Raw genomic sequence first — 12,780 nt, 5'->3', positions numbered from 1 at the left:
GAGAAGCTGCGTGGAGACCTCAGAGCAGCTTCCAGTGTCTGAAGGGGGCCTACAAGGATGCTGGGGATGGACTCTTCATCAGGGACTGTAGTGACAGGACAAGGGGTAACGGGTTCAAACTGAAACAGGGGAAGTTCAGACTGGATCTAAGGAAGAAATTCTTTAGTGTGAGGGTGGTGAGGCACTGGAATGGGTTGCCCAGGGAAGTTGTGAATGCTCCATCCCTGGTGGTGTTCAAGGCCAGGTTGGACAGAGCCTTGGGTGCCATGGTTTAGTGTGAGGTGTCCCTGCCCATGGCAGGGGGTTGGAACTGGATGATCTCAAGGTCCTTTCCAACCCTGACTGTTCTGTGATTCTATGATTGTATGACCTGGAGCTGGTAGTTAAACACCGTGCTGGTGGTGAGGCACGCCAGGAGCACCTCACAACCTCCCAAAATGTGAGCAGCAAGGTAGACAAATGTAAAGCAGGGCACCTCAGGAAGAGTGAATTAATCGCTATGTGATGCTTTAGTTGCAGCTGACAGTTGCAATCTGGGGAGGACACCATGGAGTCATAACTGACAGCTCTCTGGGGTCATTGGTTCCATGTGCTGGGGCAACCAGAGAAGCACCAGGGTGTTGGGCGTCAGTCAGAGGTACAATAAGAACAAGGCAGGGCTGTGATTTGTTGGTTAGATAGCTTTGGTGCATCCACATCTTGCGCACTAGGTCCATGGATGTTCTTGGAAGGGTGGTAGAGCACTTCTTGTGCTGTTGAATATTCTGATGCTGTATAGAAACTAGTGAAGATAAGCAGATAAATTTGCAGGTCCCTGAGTTGTGCAGCTAAGATCAGCAGAGCCAGCTGTAGCAGTTTAAGGCTTATTTTACTGGTTTTAATATATATGTTGAGGAAGCTAAGTAAGTGCGTACAAAATCAATCTGTTTGAAGAGATAAGAAGTTGACCTACACAGAAAATGAAGGTGCTTCACATTAGGAGAGATGCTTAATTCACACATTAGCATATTTCTATTTCTCCTTGTATAAATTGTAATCTCTCTTGATAGTTTATCAACGGGAAGCAGAACTGCCTGCCACTGCAAAGTTTGTTGGGGAATGTTGGAAACTTTCCTCTTTGGGCTGGTTATCCTGAACTCTGCTTTACTCCAGCCTATCTGTTAAGAGTAGCCTTCAAGCTGACACTGCACAGGGGAGAATGAATGGCTGTAGTCTTCAGTTCTTAGCAAGAATTTCTCTTTATTTGTTCAAATGTTTATGTCCTTGTGGGTGTTTCTGACTGTAGCTCAGGTCTTCAGTTCCTAAATATTTTTGCACTTAAATTGCCCTTTTTCTGAAATTTTCAAGGCTTTGGGTACATTTAAAATTAAGATTTCCTCAAAAGAGAACTGTGAGAGTTGTGCTAGGATTTAAGGGTTTAGGGACATAAAGAGATCATGAATTTCTACCTTTTGTAGCATCACAGCTATTCAAAACCTCAGAGTGCAGGGGAGAATTTGTATCTGTAGCTGAGGGTGCTGAGGCGCTGGCACAGGGTGCCCAGAGAAGCTGTGGCTGCCCCATCCCTGGCAGTGTTCAAGGCCAGGTTGGACACAGGGGCTTGGAGCAAGCTGCTCCAGTGGAAGGGGTCCCTGCCTGTGGCAGGGGTTTGGAACTGGGTGAGCTTTAAGGTCCCTTCCAACACAAACCAGGCTGGGGTTCAATGATTTAATGCAGTAATTCTTAAAATCAAACTGGCACTTGAAAATAGCAACATATCCTCTCTCTACTTCTCCAACAATTACTGCCATTCATCATGCCAGTGCCTCGCCACCCTCACAGTAAAGAACTTCCTTATCTCTAACCTGAACTTCCCCTGTTGAAGTGAAGGTATGCAGCATTTGGCATGTGCTCATGGTTTTAATGGCTCCAATGGAGTTGAGCTCTCCTGGTTTTCCTCTCATTTCCTGCTAATGGGTGTATGACAATAATTCCCTTAACCTCTGAGTGTTTAAGCAGGAGCTGAGCTGAAGCCTAACACCATGCTTCAAGTTGAGATAAAAATGCAAACGTTTCCTGGCAATTTGTTCTTGCATCTCTTGGAAACAAGGGCAGCTGAGCCAGCTGCATCGGATTGATGAGGGCCGTCTGATTTCGGCTGGCTTTGGAGGAGGGAGCGGAATGATTCTCAGCAGGGTTCCTGCAGTGTGCTCTAATGGTTGCTGTTACGTGTGACTTTGTGCTGCTGCTCAGGACGGCCAGGAAAAGACAAGTTCTCTGTGCTTTAAATGGTCTTGATAGAGTAAGTGTGCATGTAACATTATCCCGTAATGGGACCTCAGAGCTGAGGTGGAAGCTGATAACATTTCACTAATGCAAATTCTCTTGTGTGTGTGTGGTGTTATAATAATCCTTGTCGCTTCTAACACAGGATACATATTTCTCAGTATCCATTCTGTGCTTTTTCCTACTCTAATATGAAGCATTTACTCCTAAAGCCACAAGAAAACATTTAAATGAAGACAGGGATATACATTACAAGCTGCTGAGGTACTTAGAACAAAACAAAGAGACTGCATTGGTCTGCAGAGCTTTTCCAACAGGTTGAGTATTTCATAACCATCGTTTAAAATGAGCTGGGTAACAAAACCTAAGTGTGGACTGAGGTTTCTGTGGCTCTTAGAACCTACATGGGAAAGCATTACACTGGTAACAAACACAATCTATAGAGGAGTGCCAAGCCGCTTTGCTTATGAACATGTTTAGTGCTGTTTTACATTGGATTTTGTGCTAGAGGCACTCGTGCTGTTGTGATCTGGAACAAATGATTGCTGTAGACTGGAGCAATTGATAAACTGAGGTATTCCTGAGAATCGTTTCACCCAGCTGCTGACAGGGCTGGATTTGGCTGGATAAGCTTCAACAGGATGGCATCAGGATGATGCTTGGGTAGAAGGTTGGTGCTTCGTGTTGAATGACATGAAAGCTGAAAATTAACATTAAAATCCTGTTCTAATTGTATCAGGTAAAAGAAATTCTGCTTCACCAAATGAAAGAGTTCATAAGAAAATATTGTATTTGGCAAGGATTTTATGCCTAATTTTGAGACTGGGTGTGCAGTTTGAAGTGAATGACCTCAGAAAAATGTCATTTTTAAATGAAGTAGTTTTGCTTTTTATGTAGTACAAAGAGCTTAAATCCTAGGCAAACCCTAGTATGCTATTTGCAATACATTTACTTTAATATCTCATTTTTCAATCTAATGACAACCTTAAGTTACTATTGCAGTTTTCTTAAGTACCTGCTGGAGAGAAGCTTTAGTTACTATGTTTTTGACATTCCTTGTCAGTATAAACCTAAGAATGGGATAAAAGAATGTTGTGTTCTTGCAAGACTGCTTTGTTGTACCCTGTACTGCTTTGTTTTCACTTACCAATGACCAGTGTTATTATCACAGCAGTAATTCCTGGTTTGTATTGATGAAGAGATTGCTCAGTGTTCTCAACTGTGTCATAAACAGAAGTAAATGAGTAAAACTCCTATAGTTTGCCTGTTATCCAAACTTACATCAGAAGTGACTTTAAGCTACTTAAAGGCAGCCCTGTGTTAAGTTAGTGTGCTTTCCTATGACAAAGATGCATCTGTGCAGACAATTTGTCTTCTTCCAAGTGGCAGAAGGATGCTGGGTACAGTATTGGGGTGCAGTTTCATGGCAGTGCCCAGCACAAACACAGGATGGGCAGAGACTGGATGAAGCAGCCCTAAGGAGAAGGACTTGGGGGGTGTTGGGTGATGAGAAGCTCCCCATGACCCGGCTTCAATGTGCGCTTGAACCCAGAACCCCTCCATGTACTGGTCTGATCCCCAGAGCATGAGCAGCAGGGGGCTGGAATTGGTAATGGTTGGACCTGATGATCTCAAAGGTCTTTTGCAACCTGGCTGATTCTGTGATCTTGAAAGTCCCTTCCAACCCAGCCATTCTAGGATTCTATGAATATAATGCCATCCTTTTGTTCCCCTTCCAGCGTCGCTTTGTGTTAATACAGAAGAGTGTTAGCTCAAGTGTGGTAAGATTTTTAAGAGTATGTAATTTACGTTACTCCACAAGCTTTCCGATGTACTAAGTGCTACCAGATGTGACAAAGTAATGGAGATGCTTGCAAACAGCACTTGCTGAATGCACACACTGCAGCACCACTTTCTGCCTTTGAGACAGACCATATTTAAGATCTGTCTCCAAGCAGCATATAAAATAAGCTGTATTTGTAATCTTACAGTGCTTCTTAAACATGTTTCTGAGCATATTTACCTCTGTATAGATACGTTCTTCATGGCTTGCTCTGGTGTGGGATTGTCAGTGTTCGAAACTAATATACATGGCTTTTCAAAAGGTGGACTTAGGTGACTTTGGATGCTGGTGACTGAATGCATAAGGTAGTGCTGCTTTTCACGAGTGAAGTCATGTCCAGCAAACATAAAGGTTAGCAGAAGCAGGCTTCACGGGAAGTATTAGTCTGTCTGTTGTCGTTCCCCAACTTAAAACTATGGAGGGCTTCAGGGGAGCTGGGCTTGGGGGTCAGGCTTACACCATGTCCTAGAGAAAACTTGTGTTTCCTTCCTAAGTAGTTTAAAGTCACTTCTGATATAAGTGAGGAGAGATTCAGATTGCCTGGGCCTTGGTGGGATTCCCAAATGTTAGTATGCTTTCACAGTATCACAGTATGTTAGAGATTGGAAGGGACCTCAAAAGATCATCTAGTCCAATCCCCCTGCCAGAGCAGGAACACCGGGATGAGGTTACACAGGAATGTGTCCAGGCGGGTTTTGAATGTCTCCAGAGAAGGAGACTCCACAACCTCCCTGGGCAGCCTGTTCCAGTGTTCCGTCACCCTCACTGAGAAGAAGTTTCTTCTCAAGTTTAAGTGGAACCTCTTGTGTTCCAGTTTGTACCCATTACCCCTTGTCCTATCATTGTTTGCCACTGAGAAGAGCCTGGCTCCATCCTCGTGACACTCCCCCTTTATATATTTATATACACTAATAAGGTCCCCCTGCAGTCTCCTCTTCTCCAAACTATAGAGACCCAGCTCCCTCAGCCTTTCCTCATAAGGGAGATGCTCCACTCCCTTAATCACCTTAGTTGCCTTGCTTTCCTATGACAAAGAAGTGTTTGTGCAGACAATTTGTCTTCTACCAAGTGGCAGAAGGATGCTGGGTACACTTGCCTAAGGATGTGAAGAGGAGCTGTGGATCTGCCCTCCCATCTCTTTCTGGGAGGACTGCTAGTAGATGCCTGTCTTCATAGAATCATAATAGAATCATGTTACAGTTTGTGTTGGAAGGGACCTTAAAGCTCATCCAGCTCCAACCCCTGCCACGGGCAGGGACCCCTTCCACTAGAGCAGCTTGCTCCAAGCCCCTGTGTCCAACCTGGCCTTGAACACTGCCAGGGATGGGGCAGCCACAGCTTCTCTGGGCACCCTGTGCCAATGTTCAGCCACCCTTATCTTCATGAAGAAATGAGACCCTTGGGTGCTGTTCTTAAGGCAGTCCCTCCAGGTAATTTTGGCAGTTGGGAATATTGGGATTCATTTTATTGTTCCAAAAAATAAATGAAGTCTGCTCAGTCATATGAAGCTTACATAGTCATAGAAATGTCTAGAACCTTAAACCTGAGCAGTGTGCTAGGTTTTTCCATTGTTAGATCCCATTCCTTACCCATTCTTGTCTCATTAAAGCCTGTTTGGAAATGCATCATCATGTGAAGAAGAGCTGTGGCAGTGAACTGACGTTCAGAGGGACCACAAGTAGAAGTAACACCTCTACTGTACATAGTCTTATTTATTCTGCCTTCTTACTATGTCTGAAGGTTCCCCCTCCAAACAAACCTTTTCATGTGATCCATCACTGAATGTGTTTCTTCAGCCTGAAAATCCCCCCTGTTATCTCACTGCCTGCTCTAAAGAAATCCAGCCATTAGCAGTTCAGTCATTACAAGTACATCAATGAATTTACCTTACAGGTTGTGAGGGTTGGCTGCTCTGGAGAGCTGGTTGTGACAATTTAAGGAGTAAGTTGCAGTTATTGTGTGGAATGATGAAACCTTGGGATTTTGTCCTCTGTATTGGCCGTGCAGAGGGCTGTGACCATCAATTACTGCTTAATTTATTCTGTTGAAGGCAAAGCTTTCACTTTTCTGGACTTTATTATTCTCGCTTAATGAGTTTTATTTCTTGGCATGCTTAATTGCCTTTTCTTATAGCTTAGAAGGGTATCCTTGAAGCACTACGCTCATTGACTTCGCAGTTCAATAGGTTGTATTGGCAGCTGGTTCATGTATTAAGTGTCAGTTAATGGTTATCCTCATATGGATGCTCTTTGGCTGTGGTATAGTAACTTTTATCCATAGATGCGATATTCATAAGGGGGATATAACACATATATGTAAGTGTGTAAGGTTGTGTGTGGTGGGGAGAGGGAGGAGTAAGGGATGAGATGTACTTGGAGTTAGCTCACAGGCTGACGTACACTTGTTGTCATCTTGCTGATCCCTGGCTTGGATGTGAATCACATCCCAGGAGAAAACATCCAATAATATCCCAACAGTCAATATAACAGTGAGTGTTCCAGGAAGCTTAACTCACCAAAAGGGAAAATACAGCTGTTGTTCATATGATGCACTGTCTTGTTCCTGCTTTCCCTCCTTTTTATTCCACCCCTTTGCTAATTGTGTGCTTTGTGGTACTTACAGTGAATGATTTTGTAAGCTGGTAAGAGCAGTGCTAATCTCTCACTTGTTTTCCACAGACAGAAGCCCCTTTGGGCGGTAACATTTTTATTGCAGCCCGGCTCAGAACTATGTATAACTATTGACTGAGTCTGTTGCCTGCTATTTCCAGCTGTGTATGTGATGTGATCACTTGGGAATCAGTGCAAAAACCTGTTTGGTTAAAAATCAAAGCATGAAGGTTCTTCATTACTGTATTTGCTTTAATGTTGGTTTGAATTTTCAAGTGTTGGAAGTGGGAAGTGAAGATTTTGATTTAGTTTGCCGTGTCCTTCTTGCAGAAATGAGGAATTTGAACCTTTGTCCAGATGGAAAGGAATCGAATTTAACTTCTTTCAGTGGTGGGAAAAAATAAGCCAGGTTGCTTATTTGGTTTTCTTTTCCTGATGTCATATGAGAACATGAGAATAGGTTTCATATCTGCTGAATTTAATATTCCTCACTTCTGTGTGGCAGTACCCTGGGAATAACCAGCATTGCAACTGTGCTACTGCTACCAAAAGATCTCCTTTCAGCTGCAGCTCCTAACAGACTAAAACTGACAGTGAGAGCTGCTCTATGACAAGAGTTAATATCAACAAGAGGCTTTTAGATAGACCTCTGGATTGCACAGATGCAGACTGAATCATGCGGCTGCAGAACCTACTCGTCTGATGATGCCGCCTGTCACAATGGAGTCAGTTGTGATTGGAAATTGGGAAAACACTTCCACAAATTCCTTTACATTTTAAGATATTAAACTTTAATTGCTCAGCCCATAAAGTAGAAGTTAAATTGCTGATGATTGTTGTAACTACAGGCTTTAAATTGATGTTGTAAATAGTTTTACCTGCTAGTGCTTGATGTAAGCAGTTACAGTGTTAATTTTAATGATTGCGCCAGCTCAGTGTGAAATTTGAATCCAAGATATAAAATACAAGCTCTCTTTTAGTGTGTGTTACTAAACATTTATTGCTACACACATTTGAATGATCAGCAAATAAAAACCCAGTTATGGCTGCGGTTTATAACTGGTCATTAGAGCCCTCATCCATCAGAACATGTAAGCCAGTACATAAAGGGACTATTTGCATAAATACAGTTATGGGCTTGATTTCTGAGTGTGGAAGTGGTCCTATAAGCCTACGTGGAGATGGTGGATGGTGGAGCTTGACAGTTTAAATGGCCTATGAATAAAAACTGGGATACTCTTGAAATCTGCATCTAAGCCATTGACCAGTTTGGGGGTTTTGCTGTTGTCGGAAGTGATCAGCAAGTGCTGGCAAACTTCCCATGCTGGCTACTTGAGGTTATGTTGTGACTGCAGTCAAACAATTGACTCCGCATTCAAGAAGAGTGGAATTTGATTTAAAACGAGCAGGGTTGTGGCAGAGAAGTGTGGTGGTTTGAAAATAGATAAGGGGTTTTGTATATACAGGCAAGGCAATGCTTCTTGGTGTCCCTGTGGCTCTTTGTACTGTTAACAGCTACTGCTAAATATGAGCTAATACGGGTAAGATTAAAACCAAAGACTTCTGCCTTAAGGTTTCTTAGGTAAAACATATGCTTATCTGTTGTTGGAGCGAGTGCAGAGGAGGCCATGGAGATGCTGCGAGGGCTGGAGCAGCTCTGCTCTGGAGCCAGGCTGAGAGAGCTGGGCTGGGGCAGCCTGGAGAAGAGAAGGCTCCTGAAGGGGAGACCTTAGAGCAGCTCCAGTGCCTAAAGGGGCTGAAGGAAAGCTGGAGAGGGGCTTGGGACAAGGGCCTGTAGGGACAGGCCAAGGGGAATGGCTTTAACCTGCCCGAGGGGAGACTGAGCTGAGCTCTTAGGCAGAAGCTCTTCCCTGTGAGGGTGCTGAGGCGCTGGCCCAGGGTGCCCAGGGAAGCTGTGGCTGCCCCATCCCTGGCAGTGTTCAAGGCCAGGTTGGACACAGGGGCTTGGAGCAAGCTGCTCCAGTGGAAGGTGTCCCTGCCCGTGGCAGGGGTTGGAACTGGGTGAGCTTTAAGGTCCCTTCCAAGCCAAACTGTTCTATGACTCTGTGGTCGTGTATCGATGTACCGAAAAGTTTCAATAATGTGTTGTAAGGAGCGGATCTTATAAGTCTCTAATTTCAGTCTATGTTGTCAGTTTTGCCAGCTTACTTGTCTTTCATGGCTTTTTCTTTTATATCTTTGAAACCGTAAAGTTTCATTTTCATTGAGTTTCAGTTTAGATAGCTTACCCCTGGAAGAATCTGCCAAGAGCAGGGCACAGGGGTTCAGCTGAATGGGCAGAGAATGGTTAAGCCAGAACAACCTACACTTGTGTGATTTTCTTTGTGCAGTCCTTGCATTGCCTTTAAATATGTGAATCTCAGTCTTGTTTATTTGTTGCTTTTCTTAGGGGGCAGCACTTAAATACTTGCCAGCTATTGTCAACGATGTGAAATTAGTATTTGATCCAAAAGAACTGAGGTGAGTAGAGTCAATGAAATGTGTAGTGTGAATTTTGTGTACGTCTTTACTTTGCACGCATATATATACACACATTAATAGAAACACATACAGAGGCAATGAAATATGATCACCTGAGATGCTTTATCACTTTGGTTTATTACCTTTTTTCCCTTGCAAATATTTGTAGGGCTGCACAAATAGCCTGTTTTCCAGTGACATGTATTGCATCAAGGTTTGACAAATGTCCCGAAGAACACTGCAGTCCTGTTGACTACAGCCATGTCGTAAGACAGCAGGAATTATCAGTCAGGCAACTGACAGCACAACTTGATGTTTCACTCTTTCAAGTATGAATTCAATGTCAAGAACTCTGTTCAATGAACCCTGTTGCTGAATTGACAGTAGCTCATCAACACAGGCACATTGTTAGTGAATAGAGAAAGGGTAAGAGGAAGATGTTAGAGCGAAAAAACAATAGAGAAACCAAATCAAAACCAGTGTTTCAGGAGAACTTTTAACTTAAAGGTAAAAAAGTTTCCCCTTCACAGTGCAACTGCAGGGTGATTATGTTGGGAAAAATAGAACATTTCATCTAATTTCATTGCCCAAACCCTTCTATGTTTTGCCTGCTTTCACTTGTGTTCTATTGTGTCAAAATGAGGAAAAAGATGAAATAGAAATGAACTAGGTAAGTATAATCCTCATCTAACGTTCCCGTGGACTGAGGAGCCTGGCATTTGCTTTCTGCTTCCTGTGTTGTGAAGTTCTTTACATGTACACTGATGCTGCCTGCGGGCTGAGGGAGGACATCTTTACTGTGGAGTTTCTGGATTGTGTCATGAATTTTATACATGGTAATAAAAAGTACTGGGAAAGGAGACCAAATGGAAATTACCAGGATTTGGCCTGTTTCACCTCAAGCACTGGGAAAAAGATGAGATGCAAGGAGAGGGCAGAAGAAAGGCACAAAAACTAAAGGGTGTGAAGTGACAGGCCAAGGGGAATGGCTTTAACCTGCCCGAGGGGAGACTGAGATGAGCTCTTAGGCAGAAGCTCTTCCCTGTGAGGGTGCTGAGGCGCTGGCCCAGGGTGCCCAGAGAAGCTGTGGCTGCCCCATCCCTGGCAGTGTTCAAGGCCAGGTTGGACACAGGGGCTTGGAGCAAGCTGCTCCAGTGGAAGGTGTCCCTGCCCGTGGCAGGGGTTGGAGCTGGATGAGCTTTAAGGTCTCTTCCAGCCCAAACCAGGCTGGGATTCTGTGATTATATATGATCAAACTGGTTTACATCTAGAAAAAAATAGCTTGCTTATTCCAAATGTGTGCAGTTGTTTCTCTTGTTCTGTTCTACTGGATGTTTATGTTTTGTAGTGATTAACATATCTTTACCTCTCCCTTTGTACATAGCAAACTCTTCACTGAATTCATCCTCAACGTTCCCGTAAGCCGGCTCACAATCCAGAAGCTGTACTGCCTGATAGAAATAGTTCACAGCGACCTCTTCACACAGCATGGTAAGCAGGACCTTTGCAACCATTCAACTGGAACATTTTCATTGTCTGCAGACCTCTGCTAGTGCAGGGTTTGTCCTTGCTGCTGAACGTGGTGGAGGTCGGACCCAATTGAAGTCCTTCCATTAGAAGAAGAAGATTTCAAATACAAGAGAAAGTGCTAATTGATGCTTGTTGCAGGTTATAAATCATAAAGAAGTGAGATGTTGGCACTGGGTACCCAGAGAAGCTGTGGCTGCCCCATTCCTGGCAGTGTTCAAGGCCAGGTTGGACACAGGGGCTTGGAGCAAGCTGCTCTAGTGGAAGGTGTCCCTGCCCGTGGCAGGGGTTGGAACTGGATGAGCTTTAAGGTCCCTTCCAACCCAAACCAGGCTGGGGTTCTATGAAATTAAAACTTGGTGATTTTGAATTGAAAAGGGCACTGAGTGTCCCATGTTATTGGTATGGGTTTTAACTTTATTTTATCAAAAGGTATGAGTTCAGCTTTTGTGTTTGGTGAAGTTCTATGGAAAAAATAGAATTTTTCATGTCTTTTCTTTCTGAAGCATCATTCTCTCCCTTCAAGTTTTCCCTGCCTGAAGGAAACCAGAATATAAACTTCTCAGTGTGCTGTTCATCCGTGTTGCTTATTTTCTCTTATTATATTAGTGGGCCAGTGGAAGGTAACTTCAAGCACTTGTCTTACAGGTTTCTTCATAGAAGGTGAGTCATGTTATGACTCAGGTTAAACTAACCTAAATTGTTTATGTGCTGCCGGAGGGAGGTAATGAGGGAGCAAATGGGCAATGGTTCAGTGATAAAGGAAATCTGAAAGGGTTCTTCCATCAGATCAGAGATACTGGGACCACATGATGCACAGTGCTGATGAAACAAACTCTTCTGGTTCCAGTGTGAAAACTGGTCTTGGTGGGTTGGCTTTGTACTGGCAGGTCTTAGACCAGATCAGGGAATCATAGAATCATAGCATCAACTAGGTTGGAAAAGACCTTTAAGATCATCAAGTCCAACTGTTCCCTGATACTGCCAAGATTGCCACTAACCCATGGCACTGAGGGTCTCATCTGCACCGTTTCCTTACCACAGCTATGTAGCTTCTACAGGATCTAGTAACTCCTATTTTCTTCTTGGCAAACAAGCATGAAGCCAACACAATCTGCTGCAACCTGTTATGCTCCTTCATTTCACAAAACTGCAATTTCACTGCAGGTAGGCAGCACTGGCAGAAGGTGGGATATTGTGCGGGGCTGGTACTGACCACTGGGGAATGAAATAGTGTTGTTGTTTCCACTTCTTTCCACTTGAAGTTTCCCTCTTGTTTTAGTAGCACTGAAGAACGATGTCCAAAGAATTGAGCTTTGCAGTTTGACACTTCTAATTTGGGCTGAATTTCCAGTGAGGCTATTGTCCAAGTTAATGATATATAGCAAGTACACGTGAAATTAGTGACTGTACACGATACATGTTACATACATGTTTAAACCTCTAGCTTTGGGTGAAAGAAGTCTAATGAGAATTAAGACTGGAAGATAAAAGATCCTGGAGGTTCCGAACCTTTCAAGATTGAGATAATAGCTTTTCCATAAGGAAGCCTTCAGTACAGTTATAGTCCCATTTGAGCAACAAGGTATAACAAGGTTGTAAATTTACTTCCTGCAGTTATGGATGGTGATGAAGTAAAGAATGAATCTCTGAAAGAGAAAGTCTACCAGCCATGTCACTCTGTCCTGCACCAGCAAGTCCAAATGCGGTTCAGCTTGATCTTCACTTTGGGGATGTTCTGTTGAAATTATTCAACCTTGATGAGGCAAATCAAATGGTTTCATTCTCAGTAGCAGGGTTTGCAAGAATAAAAAGGAGGAATGGAGATGGAGTTGCTGGTGTTGGAGCCTGGTAAAATCCTAACAGTCCCTCAGAGCACCTTTGCTCTTTCAGACATGTACATCAGTGTTACTCCTTCACTCATTCGCAGCTCACTCTCTGTGTAGTAGATTTTTCCTTCTCCTGGCTGCTTTTAGGTTGCAAGATCTTTGGGGCAGAAGTCAGTAATATCATGGAGTATACTGAACGTTCTTGAGTAGGAGCTAACCCCAACCA

The 12,780-nt window shown here is 43.6% G+C and overlaps 1 protein-coding gene across 10 annotated transcripts in view; it reads left to right on the top strand.

The window, feature by feature from the left end:
- The window catches only part of DOCK1 (dedicator of cytokinesis 1), a gene marked incomplete at its 5' end in the record, with an annotated part of 322,176 nt that overhangs the window by 76,250 nt on the left and 233,146 nt on the right, over nt 1–12,780 (top strand). For all 10 annotated transcript variants that reach the window (XM_080621564.1, XM_080621560.1, XM_080621556.1 and 7 more), the window contains 2 exons: nt 9,128–9,198; nt 10,583–10,689. In XM_080621564.1, the coding sequence (XP_080477690.1) occupies nt 9,128–9,198; nt 10,583–10,689 (178 nt within the window). The remainder of the gene's footprint in view (nt 1–9,127; nt 9,199–10,582; nt 10,690–12,780) is intronic.

Source organism: Psittacula echo (genome assembly GCF_963264785.1).
Source record: "Psittacula echo genome assembly, chromosome: 6".
Taxonomy (NCBI): domain Eukaryota; kingdom Metazoa; phylum Chordata; class Aves; order Psittaciformes; family Psittacidae; genus Psittacula; species Psittacula echo.
Note: the sequence above shows the minus strand (reverse complement) of the source record. Positions and strands in the feature narration are given on the sequence as shown.